This window comes from Myotis brandtii, unplaced genomic scaffold, assembly GCF_000412655.1.
Source record: "Myotis brandtii unplaced genomic scaffold, ASM41265v1 scaffold39, whole genome shotgun sequence".
Lineage (NCBI taxonomy): Eukaryota > Metazoa > Chordata > Mammalia > Chiroptera > Vespertilionidae > Myotis > Myotis brandtii.
In genome coordinates this window covers 8,107,353-8,121,126 of record NW_005364953.1, presented here as the reverse complement: position 1 = coordinate 8,121,126, position 13,774 = coordinate 8,107,353, and the positions used below count along the sequence as shown (strand labels likewise).

General features: G+C 38.7%; 1 protein-coding gene across 8 annotated transcripts in view; it reads left to right on the top strand.

The window, feature by feature from the left end:
- ENOX2 (ecto-NOX disulfide-thiol exchanger 2) overlaps positions 1–13,774 on the top strand; it is a 298,526-nt gene that overhangs the window by 234,468 nt on the left and 50,284 nt on the right. For all 8 annotated transcript variants that reach the window (XM_014544974.1, XM_014544972.1, XM_014544973.1 and 5 more), the window contains 2 exons: positions 1,269–1,424; positions 10,798–11,004. In XM_014544974.1, the coding sequence (XP_014400460.1) occupies positions 1,269–1,424; positions 10,798–11,004 (363 nt within the window). The remainder of the gene's footprint in view (positions 1–1,268; positions 1,425–10,797; positions 11,005–13,774) is intronic.

Sequence of the window (13,774 nt, the reverse complement as noted above, 5' to 3'; positions counted from 1 at the left end):
TGTGTGGTTTTTTTGTTTTTTGTTTTTTGTTTTTTTATAGCAAGAAGCACCTTTCTTGAAATTTTCTAAGTTCCCCTCCAGTGCCTAGAACTGACCAGGACTTGCAGTGTCATCTAAGCAAGGAGCCCCAATCTCAAAATGAACCTACATAGACACCAGTTCCCATATCTCCTCTTGGAGGTACTCTCCAACCCTCTATCCAACATTTGTAGTCATCTAGATGCCCCCAAGGAGCCTCAGAATTCATGACTATGGGGTCCTCCCAGAGTCTTGGTTCCAGGAGAGTAGCCTGGCAAGTAAATCACTCCAGCTGCCTGGTATGGTATTTCTTTAATAGTATCACATGAGATTGTGCCAACAGAATAGTGTTGATGCTGTTTTGGAGTGAATCAAATTGTGTATATAGACAGGCCCCACAAAAAATATTTGATTGGGGACCCCATACATCCCAGGAGCATCTTTGAATGAAACAAAGGATGGTATAAAATGAAATTCAGTGGCAACATGTGTAGAACAAATAGATTTTAGACATAGAGTTAAAAATGAACCAGGATTATCTGGAAATGGTTATTTAAGGAGGTTGGGTCTTAAGCCAGGCCTGTGGGCATGGGTAGAATTTAAGGAGGCTCAAATGATTCCACACAGGGATATCAACATGAAGAAAAGCATATAAAATAGTTCTTTATTGAGCATTTTGTGCTATGCATTATGTTAAGCACATTACATTCATCATTTTATTTAGTCCTCACAACTCCCTATAAGGTAGATAGAATTAACCCTGTTTTGCAAAAGAGGAAATGGAGGTTCAAACTATTCATTCTGCTAAACATATGGTAGAACTGGGACCCAGGTCTGCCTGATCCCCAAAACTGTGTGCTCTTAACACCTTGCTGTACTGCTGAAAGCCCGGGAGTGTTACAAGGGACAGTAAGAAGTCTTGTGTGAATGGAGCAGAGGGTGTGTGTTGGAAACCAGTGGAAGGCAAGACGAATAGACAAGACACAGTCATATAATAATATGCCTTGGATGTCAAAATGAGATCTAGAGACAAATAGGCACTAAATATAACCAAAAAGCCCCATCCCAAAAGGAAAATGCACAAGTATACTGTAATACAGTATTTAAGACCTGGTGCTAATATCATGTTTTCTTAAATATTCTGCCTCTGTGTTAGAGAGATCTTTGGTATGAAGCTTATGTTAACATTCTGCGTCCACTTGACTTTTCCTGGTGTCATTTATTGTTCTTTCTTTCTTCTCCTTTTTTAGACTTTGATCCTGCTCTTGGAATGATGACCGGAATTCCACCAATAACTCCAATGATGCCTGGCTTGGGAATAGTACCTCCTCCAATTCCACCAGATATGCCAGTAGTAAAAGAGATCATACACTGTAAAAGCTGCACACTTTTCCCTCCAAATCCAAGTAATATTCTGCTTTTTCTCCACACAAATCATTGTGTTTTCTTGTCTAGGAACACCTTTTTCTTTTTCAAAAGAATATCCAAGGGATTCATAGATGTATGTACAGAAGCTTCACCTAGAAAATTGAAGACAGGAAAATTTTCTCTTACTAGGAAAGGCTGAATTTTATGCTCATAGCAGTAGATTTCTGTGTGCTGGTGGCAGTACAAATGATAAAGCGTATTTTTAATGTCATCTAGTAAGGGATTCTAGTGTGTTGATACAGAAAGAGGCACCTGACACAAATTGCTCAGCACTGTCATTTGCAGTCTTTTTTTTTCATAACTGACTTACATTCTGATGATGGCAGAAATATAGTGTGTTCTAAGCCTACCTGAGGCACATGAGAATGTAAATTTGGTGCTAAAGATCCTCCACTGCTATGAGCTATTCACACATCACTCAAACTACAGCTATTCAATTGATGGACTGCAGTAGGCAGTGAGGTCAAATTCAACTTACTGTGAGGGCAAAGAGGAATATTGAGACTGAGTCAAACTACTTGCAGCTATTCAGTCAATGCAGTTCATGTGGAAATGATCTAGATGGCTGTCTTGCCAGTAATTAATAGGTTTCTCTTTAGACTCTTAAAAACATCTTCAAAGATATGGTGGCCATTTTTCAGTTTAAATGTAGCTGCAGTAATAATTGACTCAATCATTTTTCCAGATCTATTTGGGGTTTTATTTACTTTAAATGATCAAAAGCTACATCTTCACATAACCCAAGCCTTCTTAAAGCTTTTCCCACAGTTCTAGTGATACTGGGTGGCCTACTTAAGAGAGCCACCATTATAGTGCTAAGAGGTTAAAATTGTTTGCCAAGGGCCCTGGCTGTTGTGGCTCAGTTGGTTGAGCATTGTCCCGTTCACTAAAAGACTTCCAGTTAGATTCCTGGTCATGTCACATGCCCAGGTTGCAGGCTCTCGCATTGATGTTTCTCCCTCTCTCTCTTCCTTCCTCTCTCTCCAAAAATCAATAAAAATCTTTTCTAAAAAACTGTTTGTTAAGGGACGCACTCAAGAGTCTAGGGGTAGGCCATAGATCAAATGAACTTGCCTAACACAATGAACCTTTCACATGTGACTTCAGGCAACTATTTTATTTCCCACCTTACATAGGAACCAGTTAATCATGGAATCAGGCCTTGGCAGGGACCCAGATTCTACTTAGTATGGTCTGCTCAGAACTGAGAGGATTTTAGAATCCATCAGAGTTGGTTGAACAAATCATCTTGACCCTTCTTGCTAGTGAAAAATGTCCTTATACCTTCTTCCAATCTTTGAACTTGTCAGCAGGGTATTCCTTCCAGACCAATAAGAAATTTAGGAGTCCAACATCTCAGAGGACTGAATTAGGAGAATAATTAGCATGTCACAGGAGAATTAGGAAATGGAGAATAAGATGGCCCTAGTACACCTTACCTGCCAGCTCATTTGGCCATTTCTGGATTTGTGTTTAGTGCCTCGGTGAATGAGTGGCATTGTTGTACCCTTGTCTCTTACTCTTAGTGCCACTGTCCCAACAAATGGTCAATGGACTTTTTTCCCTTTCTTCTACTTGTTGCTTTTAGAATAGAGAAAGCTGTGCATCCCTGATACTACCTTTTTTTACTTCAAAAGCCATGACTTTAGGCATTACAGTGTTAAAACCTCCTGCTTATATAAAAGTAGAGCCCTACTGGCTTAATCATTCATTTATCACATTACCAGCCTGCAGGAGGCTTCCATAGTCTTAATCAAGTCTAATCTAACAGGATGGCTCATACTCTGTAATGTTTATATTGGGTACAAGGGATTACTTTGCAGTATGTTCAGTTCCTGAATTTCAAAAATAGCACAGATACCTCGTGTATAACACATAAACTTCCTTGTTGAGCCTTTAAATGAATGTAGAAATATATGGCTTAAAGGGGCTCTAACTTTTGATAGTCTCTATCAAAGGAAACAGATAGCTCTCAAACACATTTATACTTTCCCATCTACAGATTTGCCTTCTCACTTCTGAGTTGGAAGGACCACAGAGCAAGAGGGACGCATTTTACCTTCAGGACTCAATCCTTTAGTTCTTCAGGTTTTTTTAAGGATACTGACAGGGCATTTAGTACGAGTAAAGTGGTGGCTTCTGGGAAAAAACATGGCTTTGGAATTGGATTCAAAAAATAACATTTCTGACACTGCTTAATGCAAACTGGTGTTCTGTTTCCTTTTTAGAGCTTGAATTTTGTTTAAAAGGGCACTCAGTTTAATTGCGGAAAATACTAATGCAGAAGCCTAAGATAATAGCAAAAGTGCCATTTTTGTTAACAGCCCTCTCAGCAATAAGGTCATGTGATATAGTGGCTGTTTATGAACCCATTTAATCTGCTTCTGTCTTGTTGCTTCATTAGAAAGTATCTTTAGCATCAATTCCTTCCCCTCTCTCCCACCTAATACTTTATCCAGGTGCTTGTCACATATACAGAATTCTAAAAGTCCTGGGGTTCCCAGTAACTACAAATTCAGAGTCCAACTTGACTCCAAAAGCCTTTCACTGTTCTGCTTCATGTGACTGTCTTCAATCCATCATTTCTACTTGCCACTTACCCATTCTTTAGCTAAGTTCAACTGCTTCCTGATCTCACACTCCTCTCCAGTCCAAATCCAAGTCTACCCTCTCCTGAAACACTTCCATGTGGAAGGTACTGAAAATAAAACATTAATCATTCATCACTCCAATGCATTTCCATTTAAATATTGGGTGCTAAATCCAATAGATACTTTTTAGTCCTTAAATTCCTTTATCTCTGCTCTATTTAGTGCTAGTGACCCCTTCATCTTTCTTGAAAAATTAGGTCATTTGAAAGTGTAAGACTGAATGAGACAACCAGAGAGATTATATAGATCAAGAAGGAAGACAACCAAACAGAGCACCCTGAGGAATCCCAACATTTCAAAATTTAAAGGAGCAAGAATAGTTTGCTTATGTACATCCCTTAGCAGCAAAGTCCTCAAAAGACTTTTATCTTTTCAATTTATCTCTTCTCTCTTAAGTCTTCTTCATTTATGCTTTTTCTCCACCCCTCTGTCAAAATATCCCTTGTTTAAAGGCACTGGTGACCTAACAATACTAAAGCCAGGGGTTAATTCTCAATTCTCTTCCTAACTGACCTAATAGCCATATATGATGCAGTTGATTACTCCTTACTCATTGATACACTTTCTTCACTTGGCTTCCAGGAAAACTATTGGTTCTCCTCCCACCACACTGATTTGTTCTTCGCAGTCTCCTTTGCCTATACCCTTCTGTTCTCCCTGCCTTTTTATCATTGGAGAGAGCCTCATGGCTCAGTCCTTGAACCTGTTCTCTAGCTACACTCATACCTTTGATCATCTCATCCAATCTCATGGCTGCAAAACCATCTATATGCCAGTGACCCTAAATTATATGTTTAGCTCAGACCTTGTCTCTGAACCCCAAATTTATATTCAACTGCCTACCTATTATCTCCACTTAGATGTCAAGTAGACATCTCAACTTAATATGTTCAAAATGAAACTCCTAATCTTCCTCCTCAAACCATTTCCACTAGTATCGTTCTCCATCTCAGATAGTGGCAGCTCCATCCTGTCAGTGGCTCAGGTTAAAACTTAAAGGTCATCCTTACCTACTTTATTTTCCTCACACACCATATTTAATCTGTTAGAAAACTCTATCAGATCTACCTTCAAATTTATATGGGTAAATCTAGAATTCTACTATCCTCAAAATAACCACTACTATGACCCCGTTTATATATACAACTATACATTTTTCTGAACTATTGCAATAACCTCCTTATTGTTTTTTCTCTTTCACTCTTGCCCCTCACAGTCTATTATCAAGAGATTAAGCAGAGTAGTCCTTTTAAAAGCCTGAGTCAGATCATGCCCCTCCTCAACTCAAAATCTTTTAATAGCTCCCTATTTTACTCATAATAAAAGCTAAAGTCAATTTAATGCATTAGAAGACCCTTTATGATCTTTCCTCCCTCTCTCATAGTATCTCTTTGACTTTGTCTCCTACTACTCTCCTGCCCATCACTCACAGTTACATTTATATTGACCCCCATGCTATTCCATAAACACACCAGGCAATCTTCTATTACGGGGTCTTTGAACCGGCTCTTCCCTCTACCTGAAATACTCTTCCCCTAAATAGCTGCATTACTAACTCACTTTCTTCAAGTATTTGTTCAAATGTCTCTTTGTCAGTGACTCTGACAACCTACTTAAAAATGCAACCCTCCCTACCACACTCCCAATCCTACTTACCCTCTCTATTTTTTACGTAACACTTATCGTTTAACAAACTATGTAATTTATAGAATGTAAATTCCACAGAGGTAGGTATATTTGTCTGTTTTTCCACTAATGTATTCCTAGCAGTTAGAAAAGTATCTGACATATAGTAGGTGTTCAATAAATATTTCTAGAGTAAAGGATGGTTGGATGTATGGATGGGTACAAAAGGATAGGTCAGAGGTCTAGAAAGAAAACCAAGAGAGCCTGGAGTAATTACCCCACATGCTGACAATTTCCAAATCTATATTTTTAGTCCATATTTCCCTTCTGAGCTTCAGACACATATATCCAACTGACCACTAGACTTTTCTAGGTGAATATACATCAAATGTGCAAAAAATGGTATTATATATTAGTGGACAATCTACCAGGTTAAAATTCAAGAGAATTGTGTTCTACTCCCAGCTCTGTCACCAAATCTTGGGCTTGTCGTATAACCTCCCTGGGTCTAAGTTTCCATGTCTGTGAAGTGAGGGTACTGTGTTTGATTAACCTAGATACTTCCAAGGTTTCATCTAGATCTAAAAATATGATTCTTAACATTAAAAATGTAGCCACCACAATAATTATTCACCTAAGCAAAAACCCCGAAAAATGTACTAGGAAAAGCAAGAGGAAGTTGGTAGGTAGCACATAGAGCTTTGTACCTTCATTGGAGCAGGCAGTACAGTATACACCCTGAAGTGACACAGTCCTGCTTTCATATCTCAGATATCCACCACTAAATAACCATGAGATCTTGGGTAAGTAACTTAAGCCCTCTGATCTGGACTAGGCAAAATCAGTTCTGGTCTAAAAATGTGATGGGTCAAACTGGAGCTGACTGTGAACCAATCTTCTAAAGATAAATGGTGACTGAGTACCCCATTGTCCTAGAAGCAAAATCCCCTGATTTCCAGAAGTCAGAGATATAGCAAAAGAAAGCTTTCTGAAACACAGTTACTTCCCCCCACCCCCCGCAAGGGTGGCTATCAGAGATTTACTGCATTCTCAATTAGCAGTTTTCATTTGGTGGAATAAGAGGGCAGCACCATCTCTCCAGAAAACTCAATTTCGCCAAGAGTTTTTACCCCAGCTGATAGATGTTCTGTATGGATAAGGTTACACTTTGAGTCTGCTGTGAAATAATAGTACATGTGGAATACATAGTGGAATATCACTTTGTATCTGTGTCCCAGCATGTGGGAAAGCACCCAGAAGCCAGGAAAGAGCAATTATTTTCATTTTACCATCTTAAAACAGGCCTACCTCATTCATTTTGGTTTCTAGGAATGAGTTTTATTTAAAAAAATTTGAGGAAGTGGGTAAATTGAGCATTAATAAAGATTTACCAGCCTTCTGATTATTTCCAATCAGTTGGGATTACATTAAAATATATCTGACCCCTGCTGATTGTCTAGGGGGCCTTCAATTTGGGGCTACCTAATAAAATCTACTTAAAGGTTTATAGTATGTAAATTCTGGCAAACCAGTTGAGTGATCTGTGATGCTCCTTTGAAAAGCAAGATGCAAGTAGTTTATAGGTCCTCTATGCTGCTTCTTGCCTCAAATATCAGCAGTGACTCTGATTTTAGTGCTAATTGCCTCACAGCTCAACAAAGTGGGTGCTTAGTTGTAATTAGAATTGTTAGAAGCTCCTCCTTTTCCATTACCAGAAATTATAGTTCTTTATACTCCCAGCTATCTGGAATCTTTTTACATGGAAGTTTTCTTTTCCAACCAGAGTGGTGATTGGGGTCTTACAAGAGCTTATCACATTACCTGATTAATAGCTTAGCACTTGGAATTTGCTCTCCTATGGAGTTATCATTGCTATGCCCAGATCACTGTATTTCAGTGGGATTAGAAAATCAGGGCCAGACAACAAAGTGCTTTGAGCTGTTAATTAAAGAACAAGCACTATCCATTAAGGAAGGTAGTACAGCCTGTTGTCTTGCTTGGTGGCATACACCTAAATCTCAGCAAATGCTATCAAAGAGGCTTTCTACATTTACACAATGAAAATAAATAAATCCCCAGCATTCTTGACACTACTCTTAGTAGCCTTTATGCCCATTTACTTAGCAGACAGTCACCACAGAATAATCATAGCATCTAAATAGGTGATGACTTCATCAGAATTTTTATTTTTTAAAGTATTTTTTATTGATTTCAGAGAGGGAGAGAGTTAGAAACATCAATGATAAGGGAGAATCATTGATCGACTGCCTCCTGCACACCCCACACTGGGGATCAAGCCTACAACCTGAGCATGTGCTCTGACTGGAAATTGAACTGTGACCTCCTGGTTCTTAGGTTAACGCTCATTCACTGAGTCAATGCGGGCCAGGCCATCACAGAATTTTTAAATCCCACCAATGTAGTCAAGGAAAAGAGTGTATTTGCAGTGTTACATGTAACTGCGGCAGCAAACAGACATTCCTTAGAGCCTCTCAACAAATCTAAAGGTAGACCTAACTAAGCAAACTCATTCTATATAATAAAGAGTTAATATGCTAATTAGACCCGACTGTGGAATGACCTTCCAGAACGACAGAATGACCAGTGGGGCGGTGGGGGGGAGGGGGCTGCAAGGGCTGAGTCCCTTGCATGAATTCTAAAGATCTGGATAAAGCAAGGAGCTGTGAGTTTAGAAGTCTAGGTCTTAGCTACCACTCTACTCCAGACTTGTGGTAGGGCTTTCGGAAGCCCCAGATTGGTAATTAGGAAACCTGGGTTCTGTAATAATAAATAATAATAACACTGTAGTAACTACTATTTTTTGGGAACCTATCAAGTGCTAGGCATTGTACCACATGTAATATAGAAGTAGATTATCAATTATCCTACAATAAACCTTATAAGGTATCCTTATTTTAGAGATGAAAAATGAGGTCTCAGAGCTTCTCCCATGGTCATACAAACAGTGGGTAATTAAATTAAGGTTTAAATCCAGGTTTCCTGCTCCAAGTTCATGCTCTTTATCTTTCTATCTAACTTGTTGACCCTGAATGAGTCACTCCACCTCACTCAGCTAAGATTTTTGTCCTGTAATAAGATTTTCGACCAAGTCAGTGGTTTTTAATCCTAGCTATTTATTAGACTTGCCTGAGGAGCTTTAAAAAATAATACACAGGCTGCATTACAGGCTAATTGCATCAGATTCATTAGAGTGGGGCCTAAGCATTTTTGTATGTTTCTTTGTTTGACTCCCAACTTGATTCTAATGTGCTGCCAGAATTGAGAATCACTGGAAGTGTGATACCTAGAATCCTTTCCAGTTCTTAAAAACTAAGAAGCATAAGTCTCAAGAGATTCTGGACTTCATCTTCCCCTTTTGATTAAAGCTATAACCTCTCCAGTGTCCATGACTAAGACATTTCAGATTCCTGCTCACTAGGTTATCTTCTTTTTCCCTTTAAATTTCTCATATGGATCAAAAAACCAATACAGCCCTAACCGGTTTGGCTCAGTGGATAGAGTGTCAGCCTGCGGACTCAAGGGTCCCAGGTTCGATTCCGGTCAAGGGCATATACCTTGGTTGCGGGCACATCCCCAGTAGGGAGTGTGCAGGAGGCAGCTGATCGATGTTTCTCTCTCATCGATGTTTCTAACTCTCTATCCCTCTCCCTTCCTCTCTCTGTAAAAAATCAATAAAATATATTTTAAAAAAACCAATACAGTGAGTTCTTAAAATTACTGACGTTTTAAAAATTAACAGAAACTTTGTAAGTTCCCTGGATCTCTCTCCCCTTTTATTGACTCAACAGAGGGAAAGAGAACATCATGAGAGCGTGATTATTCTGAGCCACACTGATAAGACAGACAGCGGTAGCAAAATGACAAAGCTAGAGATGCCGATACCCAAGGAAGCTCCAAAATCACCTGCTTGCTAACTTGGATAAAAGCCGGGTGGGGGCCTGGACTTAATCCACAAGTGAGACTCATTTATTTTTATATGTGAGCTGTAATCACTGGTTGTTGAGTTCTCCAAATCTTGAGCTGGAAGAATTATTGTTAAGAGCTAAGTGGAAAGAACGGATTACACAAAATAAATCCTTGCAGATCCAAAAACAACACTAGAAAAACCCTTGGCCATCATGCTTTGTATTGGGGACTGTCAACTGTGGGATTTTGCTTGGAAAATGCTTTGAAACATATAAATAGCAATAAGGAGATGAAAGATACAACAGGCTTCATATATAAAATGAGTGAGTAGGAAGCCCATTTTTTTTTAAAGCAGAGAGAACATCATCTCATTAAGCAGGTTTATAATGTCTGTCTATAGCCAAGTTTCTGTCACTTTAATGATTTCCCAAGTGGGTTTACTTTTTCTTCTTTCATAGTTTCCTCTAAATGCTGTATGGTTGGCTCTTGACCTCAGATCTCTCCATCAAGGAATTTGAGGAAGAGCTCACTGGTATCAAATCAAAACAAAACAAAACAAAAAAACTTAAAAGGATCATTTTTACTCTGACTGACATTGTCAATCAAATCATTCTGAGATCTATAACTATTTTTGTAAATGTTCACCCCATCATTTTCAAATTAATCCTAAAACAGTTCTTTCAGTAAGGATGAACAGAGAGAATATGGTAACTACAAACTGAATTATACAAACTCTTCTCTCAGGGACCCTGGTTCTGAGAATTCCTGAAACAAAGAGTTTAAACTAAGTGTTATTTCATCCAAAGAACTGTCTTCTTAATAAAAATTACTGAAAGTCAAGAATAACTGGTTGTCACAACAAAAGTAAAGAACGTAACTGAAAAGCTCTGCATGGGACAGACAAACAGGTCTGAGTCTATATCTTGTAGCCATTATGGGCACCAAACCATTGAATAAAATGATTTTCAGGTTCATGCAATCAATTTTCTGTGGAGCAGAGATGAGTATCTTGGAGCTACTTGCTTCTGGCACTTTTCAGCAAAAGTCTGGTGGGGACAGTAAGGCTATCTCTGGGATATGTTAGGTTTCAAAGAGGTCTATCTCAAGGACACATTTTAATTTCAAATGCTTTTTCACTTACATTTAGATCTTCCACCTCCTGCAACCCGAGAACGACCACCAGGATGCAAAACAGTATTTGTGGGTGGCCTGCCTGAAAATGGGACAGAGCAGATCATCGTGGAAGTGTTTGAACAGTGTGGAGAGATCATTGCTATTCGGAAGAGCAAAAAGAATTTTTGTCACATTCGCTTTGCTGAGGAGTACATGGTGGACAAAGCCCTTTATCTTTCTGGTAAGTATTTAGTCATGAGGATTCTGCCTACCAGGCACAATGCAGAGATTGGTGATCAATGTATTTGCATCTGTGGCAACTAAAGTTTGGGCCTAATAGTAATCGGAGAAATAAAATGCATGTTACCATCCAATTTCTTTCTTTAAAGTTTTTTTTTAGTACTTCTCAGTTTTCTATGGGATAACTCTAAACTACTTACTTGTAGCATCTAAAGGCCTTGATTATCTGTTTTACCTCTCAGTGTTATCTCCCAATCCCCTCACACACGTCCCAACAACACTAGAATGTGCCGTGGTGTTTTATATCTTTTCCTCTGACTAGAATTACCTTTTCCACACACCCCACACACCCACCATACACACATCTTCACACCCTAAAACTCCAGCTCAAGCATAACCTCTTCTGGAAAGCTTTCTCTAACTTCTCTCCCCACTCTGCCCCAAGCTGGTTTGGGTACCCTTCCTCAATGATTCCACAGCACCCACTGCTTTCTCCAAACATGACATCTATATCACCATGCTAGAACTGTCTCCTTCTACATCTGTATCCCAAACTAGAGTGTGAACTCCTTGGGGGGAAAGGACTGTGTCTTATTTAACTTTGAATCCCCAGCATCTAGCACATAGCCTGGAACAAAAATAGATGCTCAAAATTACCTATGGAAGTCAGTTAGTTATTGAATACTTGCTGACTGCTGGGCAGAATAGTAGGTTGCTGAGTATACAGCAAAGACCAAGGCAAGAGAGAGAGAGAGAGAGAGAGAGAGAAGAAGAGGAGAGAAGAGGAGAGAAGAAGAGAGAAGAAGAGAGAAGAAGAGAGAAGAAGAGAGAGAGAGAAGAAGAGAGAAGAGAGGGAGAACGAGAGGGAGTACGAGAAAGAATCAAGAAAGGTAGCATTTTTTTAGAGTATATTTTTTTCATTGGTTTTTAGAGAGAATGGAAGGGAGGGGAGAGACGGAGAGAGAGAAACATCTATGTGAGAGAGACACATTGATTGGTTGCCTCCCACACAAGCCCCAACCAGGGCCAGGGATGGAGTCTGCAACTGAGGTATATGCCCTTGACCGGAATTGAACATAGGACTCTTCAGTCTGCAGGCCGATGCTCCATCCACTGAGCCAAACCGACCAGGGCAAGAAAGAAAGGTTACATTTAGACCAAGTCTTTGTCAAAGAGAAACATTTGGATGTAAGCAATGGGGCATAGATACAGCATGAACAAAGGTACAAAGGTGGTAAGTTTTGGTGAACATTCAAGGAAACAATGAGTAGTGGTTTGTGTATTGAGTAGACATGAAAGGAGGAGGAAAAACATCAGTTGTTAGCACACTTTGAATGACTTAGTTGAGTCTTTATTCATCGGGTAATAGCGATTGTTGAAAATTTTTGAACAAGGAATACGATTGTTTCTGAAAGATTAATCTGGCAGCTCTGTATAAAAATGAATTAGAGGAGAGAAGAGAAAAGAGGCGAGGAGGTCAGTAGACTCCTGTTGCAATAGGCCAGGGAAAATGTAATCAGGGTTTGAAAAAGTAGGACTGGTAACATGGGAAAAAAGAGGAGACAGATGTGGAATACTCTGATTAAATTTTCTAGGTGCTATCAAATCTAACTGCTGAAGATTCGACAGCACTTAGCAATGATAGAAGAGCATCCCACAATAGACTATTTTGATTAGAACTTAAAGGTTTTGAAAATCCCTGACCAGTTGTACATAAAAGACAACATGCTGCTCAGAAGGCATCCATCTATACGTCATTGAAATCAACTCTCTGGTAATATTCTCAAAACTGCCAAGGAAAAGGGAATTGCAATCAGTGATGTGAAAACAACTAAATTTTTCCATTTAAATAAAAGTTCACAAGTGCTAGGAATTGGATGGATGTTCTCCAACGTTGTAAAAAGAAAAAAAGGGGTGGGGTTAAAAAAACAAAACAAAAATCTCTTAGAAAAAGGGGCTAGAAACATAGAAATAATAATTTTGTTCTATTGGAGTGTGAACAGATTTGGGAGTTGGCACTGCACAGGACACCATCATAGCATCAGTATTTTTTGTTTGTTTACACAAAGCTTTCCTATTGTCCTCTCATTTGATCTTCTCCATGATCCTGGCCGAATAGGTAATATGTATATAATCATTAGTAGCTCCATTTTTCTGATGGCTCAGCTCACATGATCAAATAAAATGAATGGGTGTGAAAGTCGGTTGTAAACTGTAAAGGGCCCTAACAAAGTTTGTTTATGAAATGTATGTATTCTTCCTCTTTCTAAAAAGAATGTGTGGCATTTTTAGTGTTAATAGGTATTATTCTTTATAACAGCTTTATAATAGTTGACATACACTGAACTTAGTATATTTCAAAAATATAATTTGATATCATTGACACATACATATAGCTATGAAACCATCACTAGAATCAAAATAATGAATATGTCCACCTCATCCAAAAGCTTTTTAAATTTTTTTCTCAAAAGCTTTCTTTATTCCTCTTTTGTAATCCTGTCCTCCTACGATTTTTGATTTTCCTCCCTAGGCAACCACTGATCCTTTTTATATCTAATTAGTGTGCATTTTCTAGAGTTTCATATAAATGTAATTATGTATTATATATGCTCTTCCTTTCTTTGTATAGATCCATATTTCCATGTGATATCATTTTTCTGGTGCTTGAATTTTCTTTAACTTTTTTTTATCTTTATAAAAGATTATTACAGATTATTACATATGTTCCTCTTTTTTCCCCCCGTAGCTCCTCTCCACCGTTCCCACCC